General features: G+C 33.0%; 1 protein-coding gene across 1 annotated transcript; it reads right to left on the bottom strand.

Annotated features, from left to right (window-relative positions):
• Window positions 1-16,929: 16,929 nt before the first annotated feature.
• LOC143904230 (cytochrome b-c1 complex subunit 7) lies at window positions 16,930-18,262 on the bottom strand. The gene is made up of 2 exons (XM_077418677.1): window positions 17,960-18,262; window positions 16,930-17,205 (listed from the first exon to the last, which is right to left on the bottom strand). Exons 1-2 carry the CDS (start codon window positions 18,187-18,189, stop codon window positions 17,031-17,033), a joined length of 405 nt encoding a protein of 134 aa, XP_077274803.1. The 5' UTR covers window positions 18,190-18,262; the 3' UTR covers window positions 16,930-17,030.
• Between the last annotated feature and the right edge of the window lie 622 nt (window positions 18,263-18,884).

Genomic DNA, 18,884 nt, shown 5'->3' with positions numbered 1-18,884 from the left:
TTGTTAATAATAAAAGTATCTTTCTTCTAAATCAAACTTCTAATACATATACTTTATTTGAAATTACTATTTGATAGTTTATAAATTTATTTCATTGTATCAGAGCTATCTCGAGTGCTGTCGTAATTAGCACTTTCATTTTAGCCACTTCAAACGACAGCTAGAAGATAAAGGCAGTAATAAGATCAAAGCGTCCTCATACTTGTTACGATTTTCATTATGTGCTCTGGTGCATGCAGCCTATATCTGCGTAGCTTAACTCATTGATGAGTGTACCGAGAAAGTGTACTATGCTTGCGAACTACGCAGTTACATTATGTTTTGCATAAATATTATGAAATTATAGCGTTATACTACGTGGAAAAATTCTTATACTACGCTCACGTTTAAAAGATCTTTTTTTTGCTTTGAAATTATTCTCTCTTTTCCCTCCCCCCTCTCTCTCTCTCTCTTTACATTTTTTGTAAAAATTTATTCAAGCTATAGTATAGGAAATATTGGAAAAGATATACATATAAGATATCTTTAGTGAATTATTTCATGTTATTTTTATGGACAATTTAAAATAATATGTTACTTTGTATTATTTTTTGATATTTTATATATATGTATGTTATTATATATGTAAACTGTACTTTTTTAATTCGAAAATGCTCAAATTATTATACAGATAAAGATTATTCTTGTGTAACATACTTAGTGAGAAAGAGAATGTGGAAATAAGGCCCGATTGCAACAACGTCGCATAACATTTAATCTTAGCTTAACTCACTTTTTATCTCTTTCTAAGAGTTGCTAAGGTTAAATTTTATGCGACGTTGGTGCAATCAGGCCTAAGAGAAATAAAATTTATTCAAAGAGAATTTATCTAAGTATACGTATATTTTAATATTCAATATACGCATATGATAGTTTCGATTTGTGCTTTGTGCTGCACCGATAATCAATCAAAAAGTATACCTTTTACAAAATGACTAAATAAATCGCATTAATTAGATGTTCGATGTATATATCGAGTACTTATATATAACACACACTTTTGCAGCGATTGTTGCCTGTATCATACTGTATACTTATATTTCGTCATTAACTCTACCGTAGTTTCCTATTCTAAATACCAGCCTAAACTAACCTCGGCAGTTATTTATTAATTGACTGACTATATATTCAGATATCAAAGCGCAAACTTGCTTACGGTCGTTTCCTGACGTAAGCAGTTATGTACTTAATCGCCTTGTTACGATATAGTGATATAAACGATTCGAAGAGAGAAATACAGAATAGGCAGTAGGATCTGTAATCTAAACGAAGAAAATCGATAATCTTTGTACAAATTATATTTATTTAATTCTTTTAAATGTAAAGTTTCCAGTAAAAACTCTTTTTTCGCAAAATTGTATTACTTTCTTCTTCTTTTTTCCACCTGTATGTATAATGCAATATACAGGCTATTGGAGTGCACCAGCATGGTTTACTAACTTTGGTACAGAAGCGTGCGAACAACGACCTGCTCGATGACTTTCAAGAAAAACTTCCGCTGTCCGGTCGTAAGTCTCGCGGACCAGTAACATCAGAATCTTTGAAAAATGCAGACATTGAAAAAGATGGTCGTACCGGCAACGCGATGGTGATACGTTACTCGTGGAAGAAGTGCATTTTTCATTCGCTTTCCCCTACCGCACGCGGCTCTACAGTGCAATATGCATGATACAACAGCACGTATGTGGACCGGCCGCGGCGTCGCACTTAAAAGGCATCCACACACTCAAAACTCGGCAAACCATTCACCATCCGTCGTTGACACTTCACAAAATTGTCTGCCGCGCCGTAAACGCGATCGACGTCGATTTCGCCGGCAAAGTGGTTACTGGAAAATCATCTATGCATGCTACAAGAATTCTTGCTACTGGTGTATAAGGAAAATGTTAGAATTTATTCAAAAAGGTGCTGCGTGGTGATAATTCTAAAGTTTCGAAAACGAGACTTTATATTACGAGAGAAATATTAGTTCACTTTTAATCTATAATAGAATCAAAGATATGAATTATCGATTGATATTCCACTGTGTATGAAATCCTTAATTATGAAGTAAACTCTGTGATAAGATCATTTAGCAGAATTATCTCGAAATATAAAATCAAAACAATATGAATGTTGCTACTTGAGAGCATTAAAAAAAAAATTTTTCAGTTGATATTATATAAATAATCTACGAAGATTATAATTGATGCAAGAAACAATCAATATGCATTTATATTCCATGGATTTTATTATCTTCCCTCACAGTACGTTCGTGGAACGCCATGATAAACGCATAGCATGCGTATTGATGAATGGTACACCTCATATAGTTCATATTCCATGTTTCGCGAACAATATACGATAATACCTATATGTAAGCAGAATACGTTGAAATACGCTGAAAAATGAACAAAAGATCGACATAATAAATGATCCGGGCAAATAGAATCCAATTGTTTGCGCGGCCGTAGCCGCCCAAATCAATCGCCGCGACGTTGACCCGAGGGCTGATACTGTTTGAACACGCGTTAACTTCCATTTTAACTGACGTGCACACGGTAAATGTACGTAAAACTCAATGTTCTGCGATACCGTTTTTAACAACTGCACTTTTATTTGCTCGCCGATGCAACATCATAAAGAGATGGTTGAAATTCTAGATTTATAATTAAATCGCGTACTCTTGTCTTCAAGAATATTACTCTTTTTGTATTTCTTTTTTTCCAACATTTAATTAATACTTTTACCGTTCTCGCGAAATGTCTTAAATATAAAATAATATCCAAAAATTTTGATAATTGTTTTGATGCAATAGATCGGGTACATTCGATTATTTACGATTATTCACGAACATGGTATTTTAGTTTTAAATAGTACAGCTCGTAAATGCACGTTCTCGAGACATCCATAAGTGTCTATAGGTCTATTTGATTCTTTATCAGTCAAAAGAGCGTGGAAACTAAAAGGCAACATAAAGAATAATTGATTTTTTTTATGTTGTCGCCATGTTTTCGCTACTGTGCGTTGAATACTATAGCTCTGTATCTAATCTTCCTCTGTGGCATCGTTTTGATGGCATATCTTTCTAAGCCTCATTCTTCAACCGTAACTTTCCCATATGGTCACATCAATGCCGAGCTTAGAAATTTCATGAATTGGTTCAGTGAAGTGAACAAATTTCTTACCTCGATTTATGGGAAGAATATTTCTTTTCTCGATGGTATGGAAAGAATATTTTTAACCGTACCAAATTGATCCGAAAGCAACGTATAGCTGCCAAATCGATATCGAGGTATTGACGCACACGTAATCATCTCTAAAAATTTCTTCATGGTTAAAATTATATATTTCGCCATGCATATATTCGTAAATATCTTTCTTTAATTATATATATATCCACAGAATATCTCTATTATAATATTCTTACAGTGATTCACACACACATCAAGTAATTCGTACAAATTAAAATTGTGCATAAATTTATGCTAATATTTGTTAGTTATCAGTAAAGTGTAATATCTATTGAATTTAGTATTTAGCAATCTAAATTTGTATAAATATTCTATGTGCCAGTGTGAAAATATAAATATTCCATTCTATTTTATCGCGCGTATTGATTATACAGTGAATAACAATATTTATAGATTCGGTACTACTACACACAGAAACTTGAAACACAGATATTTACAAGCTATAAAGAAGTGGTTAGTCCATCATCAGATGCTCGGTCATCAAAGTCGACATTTTGCTGCAAATGATAAGTAATGTCGGCCATACACAGCGTAAAATGGACAGACAATTCCATTAGAGAAATTCGAACTGGCAGTAAACCTAGTTTAATTCACCTTAATGTCACAATCGCAAACGAATTCCTCTAATGCGAACATTGCGCTTGCGATCGTAACGCTCTCTGTTTCATGACAATATGCTTAATCGATCACCGATGGTAGAGAATTCATATTGCACCGGAATATCGGCGAGCGAAAGACGGGACAATGAATTCCAGCAGCGCGCCATTATAAACGATGGAATTCCCAAGAAAATTAATTAACCGAGTTTAAACCGCCGCAGCCCGTTGGTTTCCTGCTCGCATCTAAAACTTAAGGATTACGAACAACGACATATAATGATCGTAACAAGGTTTTAATGTCGCCGACGAGACTGGTGTGAAATTTCCGACGCTTTGATATATGAAAGTATGGTTGCGAAGCTTCCTGCTGTATGATGATAAAAGAGAAATCGTGGATTATTTTTCTAATTAATTTATTTGGAAATTTTTATGATTTTTCTAATGTATATAACATGTTTTACATGTTATATAATATAATTAATTTTGTCTAGATGAAAAATTTTGTTTTTTGGATAATTTTATTTTTGCCTTATGAGTTAATATAACGTTTTATGTTATAAAAATAATATACACAAGTTGTATGTTTCCTGTTATTTCACAAATCTTTAAAATAAATTGCAAACTGCATGCCGTTTGTGTGTAATTATATTGCAGGAGATTAAACAAACAATCAGATAGTTTGCAAATTATCTGTATTGGACAGATTTCCATAATAATTTTCTCTTTTTACTTGTAAATTTCCTCGTTTGATTTGCAGTAGAAACACAACTCATAAAGCACATATCATTATTTTTTACAAATAATTAATAATGAAAGAGCAACGAATCACACAGACAGATGAGAAAATTAAATTTAAATTAAGCTGATAAAGTTTGTGTCTAATTATAAGAAGCATAATTTGTTTAATTAACTGACAAGATAATAGTAAAAATAAGTTTGATTGTCCTTGTATGCCACTAAACAAAAGTAAAAGAATTATACCGTGCTGGAGAGGTGACACGCGAATGAGGAATCAATGCAGCAAATAAACGGTCTGATCAGACAAGTGGCTTTAATTCTCCTGCGACAGCAAAGTCTCGCAGGAGACGCGCTGTGAGAAGCGCTAACGATGGGCCACCTATAGCTGGGTTTGTCAATAAAAAACCAGGAGGCGGAATCAAGATTAACCGGGAAGCTGAGTTTCCTTTCGGTCGGACCTTTCCTCTTGTAGTAACCTTTTACTACAGCTATGTCACCCTCGGTCCATTTAGCACTTTCTTTTCTATTGCATCCGGCCAGTTGGCTTTCCGCTCGTAATAAATGAAAGCGTGAAAAGTCACTGTTAACCTAATAATTTTCATAATTATTTCCTTTGTGAGAAGAAAGCATTTGTTTTTTTATGGAGATATAATATATTTGTAATTCTGTCACTTATTTAGATGCTAATAATGTTGACATTTTGACATTTTAAAGCGAAATGTCAACACAATTGCAATTCTTATAATAAGATAAACGGTGTCTTTAGCATTCAAGATAAATATTCAATAAAACTCGGTCGCTTTAAACAATAAAGATATGTATGTTGTATTATATATAATCTATTATATTGTATATAATTCTCTTATATTACCTATATATATACATGTACATTATTGTTATATTTTTTATTGGATTTTATACACATAAGAGAATTATAAATATTATTCTTCGGATTTTATCTCAAACTCCGATGCCCGAGAAAGTTTATCCTGTGCGAGGAAACGTAAAACACATGAACACGTGCAACATGAGAACATGATATATTACGATTCTCCATATAATAACGTAGCGTAGCATTAACGACACAATCGCTGAAGATGTCGCTTCGAAGATTCCCCGGGGTTGAACTTCGCATAATCCTTTCATTTCCATTTCGAGAAAATGGACCCTCTGTTCTACGGATTTTCCTGTATTGTGGCCTGTCTTCTAGTCAGCTGAGATTCTAGAGCGGATTACATTGCAGTGTTGCAATCGCTTAAGTTATTTTCATTTAAATAACTCGCCAAATAAAAGGCAGTTTTGCCTCTGTCTTTTTTGCTACACGTTTGTATGCACCTGTTACACTCGTGTTCGTACGTATCCTCCATCTCTGGTAGCTACTACCCTTGAGGGTAGGTAACCCGGACTGCATTTGCTGTAGCACTGGAACGGTTACTCGGTCTCATAAACGTGCCACGGCCATTTTCAGAAGTGTACCGAGAATTTTCAACTACGAGAGATCACGGTTTAAGCCAAGCCATTCTGTCAAGCAGTGGAAAATTTTAGCGGATGAGCAAAACGGAAACACGAGTGAAAAGTTAAATGTTACTGACAAAAGTAATTATAAAGATAATTACTAAGATTATCGCAGAAAATGTTTGCAATTTAATTGAATATTCTAAACGTATCGAGACTTTAATGGTTAGATCACGATTGAATTTGTCCTTACTGTAACACGTTATGAAAAAAACTGGTTGAAGCTTATAACCAAAGCTTAAACCTCCGTGACAAATATTTTAAATAGGAATAACAATGTAAAAAATGTTACAATGTAAAAAAAGCTTATCACTTCAGTTTTTGTACGAGTGTTTTCTATGTACGTGGCGATTATTACGTTGGCGATATACATATGTATTGTATGTATATGGACTACGCGAATCCTTGTATTCGGTACATTGAAATAAAACGCAATCGAAATTACTGTGAAAGCGCAAAGCCTATTAAGCAGAATTCGTTAGAGCGTGTTGCAACGTTCCATTGCATTGGTACGATGTTTGCACGCTCCGCTTTTGCTTATGCAAATAACAAACCCGGTTTTAAATTATCCGCTGCACTAAAAAGTCGTCGCATCTTCGCGAAGTTTCTTGCGCAACAACTTAATCTTCTTATCTTAACACCGACATTAAATTATATACCGACAAATATGTTTTTCAGAGTTTCCCTAACTTAATCCGGGGTCGACATACAGGAAGTTTTGTGGTATAAAACTCGGCTTGTGAGAGAAAGAGAGAGAGAGAGAGGCGCGACATAATATAGTCTCGCTTGGAAACACCGTACGGTACATCACGCATGTAACACGGTTTCGACAGCGCGCTGATACCAACGGGGGATCGTTTCTCTTCCCTCGAATTTGCCTCTTCCTCCGCTTCCTTTGCCCATGATATGCAAATATTCGTGATTTAATGGCAACGTCTTATATGCATGTAGATCTACGTAACATCCTCAGATGCGCGAGAAGACCTGCGACATGTTACAACGACACGCTTGCGTCGCCGGTATCCTTTGCGGAGAAATTGCCGAGGTCTTCTTGTCGCACCTGTGACTACCGCGACGGATAATTTATAAGAAGATACGAGGACTCTTTGATACAAAATGCTAAAATTAAAGGAAATCACCAAATTAAGGAAGATTTGTCCTTTTAAATGGAAGTTGTTTATAATGCCATTAGACATGGCTAGAAGAAAAAAAATATAAAAAAGCATTAATTATACAATTCTATTTACAATTCATATTTTTGTATAGAAGAGATTAGATTAAAGAACTGAACAATTAGATTTTATTGTCTACAATAAAATAAATATTTTTCGTCCGTTTTTATGCTACAAAAATTGTGAAAAAGATACACCACAGGGGCCATGACCAACCAACGGACAATATATTCTCAATTTTGAATTTTTTGAAGTAGAAAAATAATCATTTAACGCGATTATTAATTAACAGCAGATTATGCAGTTTAAATCTGGCTGAATTCAATATTTATGAAGCCTCGAAGCTTAATGGCATATCGATTTGACAATTTAAAAATATTATCTTTTTAGAGTCAAACCCATATAAATGCAAATACACCATCCTGCGGAAGATAAATCCTTAACGAAGATATTTTGTAACTGAAATCAAAAGATGGAGAAATGAATAGAGTACGAATCGGAAACGTGCAAATTTACTTACATTTACAGTCACTTACACACACGAAATATGTTAACGTTGAAAATTTGCAAAATTATAAAAACTAAATGATATAATAATGTTTTCGTAGTTTTTATCTCATTTTTTTATTATTTGAATATTCAATTTAAATTCAATATTACGGTACAGCAAAACGAGCATAACCGACCACTAGATAATATTTTTAATTTAAAAGAAAAAATGCACATAATGCGATTTTATGTCACAATGTTGATATTATCATGAAATGTGCGTTTTTTATTTTTATTTTATTTTAATATTATATAAATTGCGAAAATAAAGATACAAATATAAAATATAAAAAGAATACAAGTTGATAACAACTTTTTAAATGCGCAAACATATATATCAATATCATATGAAATAAGAGTCGTAAACCTTAAAATAAACCACCGATTTGAGTTTATATACTTTATGTTACAATATTGCGTGCTTTTATGGAATCGTAAGAAAGACATATAAATTATGCTTTAATAATGCAACGGTATCTAGGGCCAATTGCAACGTGGAAAATTACGGTTTTATGGCAAATAAAGTTACGGTTTTATTGGAAATAAATTCTCAGCTTTATTGCGGGAAATTAAAATTTCATCTCGTGAAAACTGGCAGGCACGCGAAAACAAATCTCTTTTTTATCGTGCCCCTGAAAATTTTCTTGCGTTTCTTCCAGGAGGAGAAATAAGACCTAGAAGAATCAACTTCAATTTTTAAATCCGCGCAAACATTCGTAAAAGACGCATTACTTTCAAAATGATTGATCTCCGCAATCAAGAATACGCGATGAAAGAGGCGATCCTCAGTGTTAAATTGATTAGTCCAGCTAACTGCAAAGTTTCGAGAAAGTCGAAACAAACTAGCAACTCTTGAAGTTTATCTATATAGTACTTACAACCAGTTACTCTGCACGTGGATGCAATTCGGACTACGAACTTTGAAATACTTAAGATCTCTTAAATGCATGTACCTCGTTCAACGTAAGCACATCTTGAGATAAACATCTTATTGGGATCTTTAATCTGTATATATACGTCTCGTGTGCTATAGCAGAATATAGAGAGGTTTTGAGAAGCTTACATGCGCATCTAAATAGGGATTACGGGCAAGTTACAAGTTACCCGAAAATCTGCGACAATGTCTCTTCTATTACGCTTTGAATCAAGTTTGCAACACACTTGAATATTGGGATCGATATTCGTACCGACATGAGGGCCACTGCTATTATATTAAGTTCGCAAAATTTGGTTTGTAGCCGGTGATGAACATCACTTCATTACTGTCTCTTTGGTTATCTTCAGTTAGGCATTTATTTAATCCTTTATGCAATTATATAACTAAGCGTTTTATTACTACGTACGTGTGTATTCTATAATGAAATCATGTTTGATTGATGAAGTGTACAATTAATTGCTTAAGATTAATTGTTTTGAAATTAAGTTAATTAGTATTAGATAAAAAATGCCCAATTTTTTTGTACAATTGACAGTTAAAATTATAGTAGACACACAGAAGGACGATGCAATTTAGCTGCGAGAGCTGACTGATGTGAATGCAACTGGCCTCAAAAAGCGACGCTATTATCACGTGAAGCGCATTAATTTCCAATTTCAATCTGATGAAACCAAATCAGGCCGTGTTTTAATATTCGCAAAAAGGCAACTCGCGCAAAAAGCGTATTTGGCCTAACAATATAAACGATAAGCGAAATCCCATAGCGCGCGCCATTGTTTGTTATCAGCCTTGTAAAAACTCATCTGACGATATGGACGGAGTTAATTTGAAGTGGCATATGCTCGCGACGGATCTTCTACGACAGGAAACTTCAAATATTTTTACGAAAATTGCATTTAATTAAAATCTTTCCGCGCCGGGGCGAGAATTTGCAGATACGCAGTTCTGTATATGACCCCTTCTTGAATTTCAGACCTCCTGGATTTTAATAAAACACGTCTGGCATTCTTCTATATAATGAGAGAGAAAAAACTCCGAGAAAAATATTTAATATAAAATATTTTTTGTAGCGAGAATACCCGACGCAAACCAACATGTTGCAAATAAACTTCGTCCGCTTCCCTGTTTATGCTACCGTGCATATAAGTATTTTCAATGCGTAGACATATTATGTTTGATATCAGCAGATATTGAGGTGTAAGCTAATCACGTTTAACACGGCACACTGATTGCATCATAATTATAAATTGTATGTTGATGCGATTTCAAAAGGTTATGCAAGAATTGTATGGAAAGCATTTACCTCGTGACATAATTTTGCATTGACATTTATTGTTTAGATAGATAGATAGAGAATAATTTACGTTAATCAGCGATGAGAGAATAACAATAGAACATTAATCTATTTTTGTCTCAACATTTAAGTAATGGCCATAAAAAGGTTGATTACTACTGCAACAAAAATTTAAAAAATGTAACTTCCTGTAAATTATTTTTTTTCTTGACTGCAAATAACAATTTTAATTTCCAATTTTTCTCAAAATTATAATACAACGACGATTATGCATAAAAAATCACTGTTAATTCCGAAATATAATCTCTACATTTACATATACGGTATCTCAGTATATATTAAAATCCAAAGCGTTTCGTGTGCTAATAACCATAATTAACCCGATTATCTGAATATCGTCGAATCTGTTGAAAGATCATTTATGCATATTCCATCCGTGTGTGAATGGATTTCGTTCAACGTATGTGATTCCCAAAATATACTGGAACTTTACTTGGCGCAGGATCCATCGGCTATCCAATTACCGACTTCGTGATCAACTCAAGGATTACTGAAAGTTTGCCAGGAAACGGAGCGAAATTTTACCGTTCCAAAATACTTTTACGCTTTGCGAATCATCGTGTATGAAGAACGATCATGCGATCGATGCTCGACTCTCTTGACTTCGAGAAGAAGTTGTTCGTTTATCAATCTTCCTACCACGGGGAAGAAAAGAATCGTTCGCGTATCTCGAAGATTCTTTCACTATGACGATATCAAATATGCCTAATTTATTATTATAGTTAAACTACTTTACTTCAAACTAAAGTATATACGTGTAATGTCGTTTTTTTAACTTACATTAATTCTTTCAATCTCTTTTTTTATACAGACAATATTATGTAATATATAATATAATATTTTTCAGATTTTACAAAGCAACAAGCAGATTTTATTAGATTGATAGTTTAAGCAAGTTATAGATACAATAAAACTTCTGCAATCATACTGAATTTGTATCTATTATATCTTTATAGTATTTGATAGCTGTGAGAAAGAAACTTACATTTTGAGAGCGTGCAGTTCTTGATAAAGTTTGACAACCCATTGCCTTTCGACAAAGCACATACATGACTTGGACAGCACGTCGTGCGAACAATGGCATCGTTTTAGATTCCCGTCTGTCTTGCAATGCCTTAAGATACCTACGTTCGCCTTGGCGATTTATTGGCGAACACACGCTAAATTGACAATGGAATTTGAACAGCTTGCAAACGCGCAAGAAAATTGTTGAGAAAGTTTGTTCTGCTTCAATCAAAGTTTCCCTGAAAAATTTTAGGACCATTAAATCAAACGTGGAAAAAGAAAAAATACACAAAAACAATAAAAATTTATGTCAAGTGACTAAAAGTTATTTTTATTATTTATTTGTACAATAATAATTCTCAAACTTTACGCAAAGATAAAACAATTATTATTTAATTGTTAAAAATGCATTTTTATTTTAACGTTCTAAATACCGAAGATTATTCAGACTTTTGACATTTTTATTAATGTTTTGATAATTTTTAAAATCATATACTAACAATTTTTAATAATTATATAAAAACTTAGTTGTCTCATTGGTAAAACATTCCATTTTCTATTTACACAATCTATTTACAGACCTTAAATAATTCACGAAAGAGAGTTCTCAAATTATTCTTTCTATTAGGCAATTATGATCATCATTTCTAATGTTAATGGCTATTTGTCGAATGAGATGTCCTTTCATCTTATCTAGAACAAAGGACCTCTCACGCACCAAGAGCCATTCAGGTATAGCTATCCATCTAGCTCTGACTATCTATATATTGTTCAATTGATAAGCCTGTGAAAAAAGAATAATTAAAATTTAAAATATAATACTTTAAAATAAAAGTTATATAAATTATGCACAAAATAAATATGCCTATAATTTATCAAAAATATAAAAAATATGTTTTTTTTAATATGTGTATGTATATTTCTTATATAGGTACTCACAATCAGTATCAAGTTATAGAGTTTGATGAAAACGGTAGAATAAAAAGCCAATAAATTCCGTATTCTAATAAAGCCAATAAATTGTTTTCCATTTTTATTTTTACATTACATTATTTTTACAATAACTCTATTAATAAAATAAATTTTTTAAAAAAATAACACTGGATATTTGGAAAGCTTTTGAACTCAAAATATAGTAAAAAGGATAAAAGACAAAATGTATCTTGGCATCATATTCGGAATCATCCATTTCGACTACATGTTTAGTGTTACTGCGTATGAGCGCGATTTTTTGTGACACTAAAAGGCTACTCTAAAACTCGGCAACTAAAGAACGTCGTTGGAAAACATTACTTTACGCATAGCGCGGAACAATATTCGTTGCTACATGCGCGCTTGAGTTTAAAAGCATGCAGTGTTATGTGCGTAGAACTGCAGCAGATAAAAAATAATCTGGCATTATAATCTTTCGCTGCGTATGGTTCCCTACGGGACAAAATAAAAGTCAACTTTATTGCATCTCGCATGTGTCAGTATATATATTGATAAATAATGCATCATATTTTAAGAGTTTACTTAAAAGTTCTGCAAAATGCAAGATACATTTGTGTGTACATTTAAGACATCAACGATAAACATTTGTGCCTATTATCACGAGTGCTATATGTGATCTTATACATTCAATCAATATCTACCTCAAAGTTTCAAATCACGTTACAGTATGTGTCAAAACTTCGTCTTTGGTCTCGTTGCGGATACCAAAGTTCATCAAGCTAACTGCGACGTTTCCAATCATAGACGTGTTGTATTGTTATCAAAAGTCGTTCGACTACTCGAACCTATGAAACTGATCTGTTGGTTGCTGAAGTGTTCGAAACTTAACGCTCAAGAAACCTCAAGTAATTGCGTATTTAATAATATATGATTCAAAACGTCTCTTTAATGCAAATATAATCTTTTTATAATCTTATAGTTATAATTGTCGTATCTGTTATAATGATAAAAATAAAAACATTTTTTATTTAAATTTAGGTTAAAGAATGGACAAAAGAAAAAATAATTTAATATATTTTTTTTGGAAAAGTAGTAATATATCTCAGGTGTTATCGACAAGTTATAAAAATATTATTTGAGTGTGAAATTCAGATATAAATTGTAAATAAAGCGATGTGCAATTGAGTGCGAATTATTTGTAGAATTCGCAATTTTTAATACATAATTTCATAAATACTACACAACGCTTTCATAAATCACTCACTCTAATGACTTATTAGACGTAATAATTTTGATGGTCTGATACACAAAGCGGCGCCAACGAATGGGCGATTTCGTAACGCGTCATTCGTATAATTCGATTGAAACGCGAATTTCATTTCCGCATTGACGAGAAATGAAAGCGCGCGATAGCTGCGGGTAGTGGTTGCGGTATTAAACGACAATGACATTGCTTTGCAATATTTACGCCACCGGCTAAATGTTAATGCCGATAACTAGATTCCATATTATCGCAGAACGCACGAAGTAATAGTAATTTTTACTCGCGATTAATACTCGCAATTTTGCGAAGATGACGAATTTCTCTATAAAGTTCATTAGTTCATTTGCTCGTCCTTACTGTCGCGCCTGCGAGAGCTCTTACAATTAGTCCTATTTATTCAAATTAAATGCTTTGCTGTCTGCGAAACTTTGTCGTCACGAACGCCAACAGGAGCATCGAGAAAGCGTATATTTTATCATGTGGATATTGAAAGTAATTCGAGCACCAGTTCCTCTGAGCGAGTTGGTTCCGGGGCCGCAACTTGAATGCGCTTTGCAATAAAATAGCTGTCGCATATTCTCACGGACAGCGCTATTCATCTCTGTCGACGTAGACTCATAAAGTCACCACACGAGAGATTAATTAGAATATGAAAAAATTTGCTATCAGAAAAAGCAATTGTTAAATTAAACTAAGTACTTATTGAAAACAAAATAAAATCTTCAGATCTAATTTTTTGTATAAAAATGAGGAGAAAATAATAATGTGTGCCGTACTTATATTTCAATTTGTTTTATATGACAATAAATTTTTATAAAGTAACAGAGTAGTTAATAATTTTGAATACATTTCATTATTTTGTTAAATTACAATAGTTATATTTATTATTAATTAAACTTACTTTATTAATTAACATTATAATTTTTTCTGTTATTCATATTTTTTTGGTTGCACAATTTTATGAATTATTAAATTATCTCGGATTATAATCCGCTCTTTGCGTTATGTTTCCACTGGGGTTTAACAAGAGTGATATAAAACAATTCGAAATAAATAAGCGAGGCTTATATTTTTACTTAGAAGAACGCGGCTGGATATAATGTTCAGATCCGTTCTCTTCAACGTGGATAAAATTAAAATGCTCCCTCAGTCGCGCAATTCCCTAAGCAGTCATTTCCGTTGGTGGAAAAACAAGTAAAAAAATAGTGCAAATTAGAAATTTGTACTTGGCTTCCTCATATATAGAGGAAGTGATGTCTTAAGATCACGGTCTTACATACAGGTCTCTCAACTCTGCAATGATGTGTGTATGTGCCAAATTTACCGAAATTTCTATAACTCTAGAACTAATTAACAAAATCTTAATGAATTGTATATGAAATAGGGGTAGAATTTTCCGGGGAGTATACTATAGAGTATATAGTTTTTTGTTACCGATTTTCTTTTTATTTTTCTAATTTTTGAGTAAAAAAATTAAAAAAAATTGAGAGAGAGAGAGAGAGAGATGTAAATACTATTAATTTCTAAATAAATTTCAAAATTTAACGAATAATAAATATAGTTGAAGCGTAAAAATCAGATAGCGACAAATTGATTTTATTCGTTAAATTGCTTGTAATCTCTGAAGTGCGAAGTAAAAGAATTGTGACGGCATACACACTGATGTAGCTTTTGAATTTATGCAAGACCATTCGCGAGAAGAGGTGCACCGCGTGAATACTATACTCCTATCGGCGACAAACGTAAACGCGTTTTCGCGTTTTCATTCGTGGGGCATTTCGGCGAGGCTCGCGAAATCATAAAGAATTCAGAACGCGAACCACCAAGTACTGGGTAACTCGGGATAAGAGTACGGGAACCACGGCGACGAACTTTTTACGACTCGCTGTAACTCGTAAAATCGACGCTAGTCGTGCGTTACTGCAATTAACTCTTTCCTCACGGAAAACCCTAAGCGCAGACCTAGACGCTCGCGCTGCCGCGTTGGAACAGTAATTCGCCAACACCCGATCGAACGTTAAATGGACTCGGATATCAGGATGTCTTCGCCCCCTTGTAAGAAAAAAAAATTATGGAAAATTGCGAAACTTTTGTCGAACAGAAATAAGAAAAGTTCGCTGCGAGAAGATCGACATGCCTAGAGAAGATATTTCCTGTGAAAGAGAGATCGAACGGGTAAGGTAGACTTATTTATATATTCTGAGCAAAGTCCTCAAAGAACCTATATTATTAACCAAAAATTATATCGGTGATGTAAATAATTAATAAAAACCGCAAAATCTATAAAAGAGTATAAAGACAATATCTAGAGCGTATTTCAAACTGATTAGAAAAAGATGTCATTAAAATTAAAATAAAAGATTTTAATGTACATGTATAAGAAAGATGTAAGACAATAAAATATAACGAATAAAATATAACGAAAATAAGAAATATGTATATGTGCTAGAAATGAACAATATAAATAATTAAAACTTTATCGGAAATGAGTTTATCAGAATGAAAGTACATCATTTACTGCTTTATGTGAAACAACAATTTTCTGATTTGCAAAAACGGGAAGTCCAAAAGTGCGGAAATCAATGCAATGACGATATACGTCGATTTATTATGCTATGCAAAGCGAAGTTAGGTTTTTCTTTCCATTCGTCGTAAATTTCGCGTAAACAAATCCGTGAATTATGCGTTTCTCGATGTAACATGCGCATGCAAATGGAGGAAATGTGATGCGCTATAAATTTGTCGGGCTATAAATTGCATATTGCATTCAGATATGTTTTCGACATCGATCAAATTAAAGGACTCTCAATGTTATAGCTATTTTCATTGAAAAAACATCTATTTCGCTTTCAACTATTGCGATAACAATTCTTATTCTAAATTTACGATTGTAGAATCTGAACCAATTAAAGGCAAAATGGTACTTATTTATTATAATTACGTAATGTATAATATTAGATAAAATTTATTGCATATTGCATATATAAACATTATTATTTATATTAATTGCATTTAAACACTGATTTAAAAATATATAAAAGTAAAAAATTTAGTTTATTTAACTTTTAAGTACGATACATGCAATAAATGATTAGACTTGTATCACATTGATATTCACTGACAGAGTTCTATTTTTCTACAAACCGTGAGATAAAATACACCGCAACGTAAACAAGCTATCACAGAATAGTTAACGCTCGGTGTTTGAGAATCAGTCAACCGGTTGACCTCTCACATCTGATGTTTAGTTCGTGAATCTCGAAGTTTCACTTCTAACAACTAACACTATACTTGCAGGTTGAAACAACACTTTCAACTGCTAACCACCGCAAATGAAAGGAAGAAATATAAGAATAAATTTTGGCATACTAGTAAAATAAAACATTTTAATCTATACGTTAATCTCTTAAACATATATGTTTAATTAATAGGATATTTTATTTCTAATATTATTTGGGAAACTTGCATCTATACATCAACATATTATTTAAATAATGGCTTTTTTAAAGATATTTTTATTCTTTAGAACTTTTTAATAATATAGAATATTACATTTTTTTTACTTAATTATTATTAACAGATTTCCTTCACATGAAATTGACTTATAACAGCATTTTAACATTTAATTCAATAATATATGTATATATCGAGAGGATTATAGAAACCATCCCTTATTTTACTTCACCAGTTGGTCAATCACTATCTCTGTAATTGTGGTAATCAAATTCGTTTATCTCAGCTTGCTCAGTTTTGATCTCCTCCATATACGGACCGAGGTATCGATACTCTATATCCTGCTCGTACGTGACCCATTTCTCCCTGGGTAGATATATCTTCAGGAAACTCAGTTGTATAGCGCGTATGTGCCTGCAAAGCATGCAAAACTGTTACGTGCCTTCGTTCGAGAAGCGCCTGAGTGGCATAACGGGAAAATCAACTGATGCGTAGTCGCAGAATATTCTCGGGGTTTGTAAACGTAAAAACGAGTACAGGAATCTCTCGCGTTAATTTGCAGACGGTGAAAATTTCCGAGACCGGCTATAGAAAAACGCGAATGCCAGAAGTAGGGCGACCCCATCGCGTAAGTTGCTCGTAGAACGCTATCGCGAATGCTAACCGAGTCTCAAATTAAGAAACCTCGTTAAGCGAATTTAGCACTTAATGAAAGAGGCGTTTTAAGTTCTTTGAAGCGTAATGCGATGCGCTGCGTCCGACGTCACTCCCGTCCGACCGGCACATAATTACATGCATATGCATTATAAATTATAAAGAATCTATGTGTAACTGCGAAACACCATGCTGTGCTCAGCAAATCTTTTATATCAGTTAACTTGAAAACACAAATATTAATTTAAAGTTGACAGAGTCTTTTCAATTAAATCTCATTTATTAAGGCAAAATCATATCTGATTGCAATGTAGTTACTTTATTAAATATTAGAGAAAATTAGAGAACTTTTCTTTTTTCTATTTTTTTCTTGTGTATATTTATAACACGTATAAAAATATGCTCATTACGTTATTTGTATATTTTCTTTATTTTATCTAGTTATCTATAAATATTGATAACTTTTGCTTTTATTAGTGGATTATTATTGGGATTTACATTAAATTCATTATACCTGAAATTTCTGGCATCCATTACCTCTTCTGGTATTCGACGCAGTGCTTCGCGTACGACGGGATCGTCATAATAGATAATGTCGTGTGTGTAGAGCCCGTATTTGTTGTATCCCGACAAATTAAACACTAATTTTCTTAAAGTGAATTGCCAGCTCTGTCCACAATCATTTTGTACAAAATTCCACCTAGGTAACTTCAGATTTTTCATTAATGTCCAAGGAAATTTCATGTTGGAAGACGTTCTCGGAAATTTATAAATCCACTTGTACAACACGTATTAAAACTTTAACCTCCTTATAATAATAACGATTGCACATTAACTTTCAATAGCAGAGATTCAAATGAAGATCACACATCTCTCAATTGTTTCCATCCTTCACATATATGGAAATCATTTTATATATGATACTGCCTTCAACTAATTTCTTTCATAGATATATATCGTACAATATAGATATTTATATCGTAATATAGAAATCGATAAAATTATTTTTTATTTTTTAATTAATTGTAGACTTGTTTAAAAAGAGAGCCCATACACATTTAGTGTTTGTGCAGCAATAGCGAAGATTAACTGAGATTGTAAAGAAGTATAAAAAATATCAGCATATTTTCCAAATACTTCTGTTCCACTGACAATGAGTGTGTCGTTATATTTTCCTGCATCCTCTATAAATTTTGCTTTTTTGTGAAAACGGACTTGCGATGTAATTAGTTGAAAGTGAAGCAGATCGAAAAACTGCAAAACCTCGCAAAAATAAAGCTATACCGGAGACACTTTGTCGAATAGCCGGAAAATGAAGAAAAAAGGAGCAAAACGAAGAAAAAAGCGGACCGTGTGGAAGTCATCCGCACAACAATGCTTTTGCGAGCTGTGCTTCCTGGTCGATTTTTGTGTATCGTTGTTACATTTATCCTGACGCA

Source organism: Temnothorax americanus, unplaced genomic scaffold (assembly GCF_048541705.1).
Source record: "Temnothorax americanus isolate GAGA-0224 unplaced genomic scaffold, ASM4854170v1 Scaffold5, whole genome shotgun sequence".
Lineage (NCBI taxonomy): Eukaryota > Metazoa > Arthropoda > Insecta > Hymenoptera > Formicidae > Temnothorax > Temnothorax americanus.
This window is presented reverse-complemented; position numbering and strand designations above follow the sequence as displayed.

Coding starts and splice junctions, on each gene's coding strand:
- LOC143904230 (XM_077418677.1), bottom strand. CDS start 18,189: ATGAAATTTCCTTGGACATTAATGAAAAATCTGAAGTTACCTAGGTGG. Junction 17,206..17,959: donor ATGGATGCCAGAAATTTCAG/GTATAATGAATT, acceptor CATGCTTTGCAG/GCACATACGCGCTATACAAC.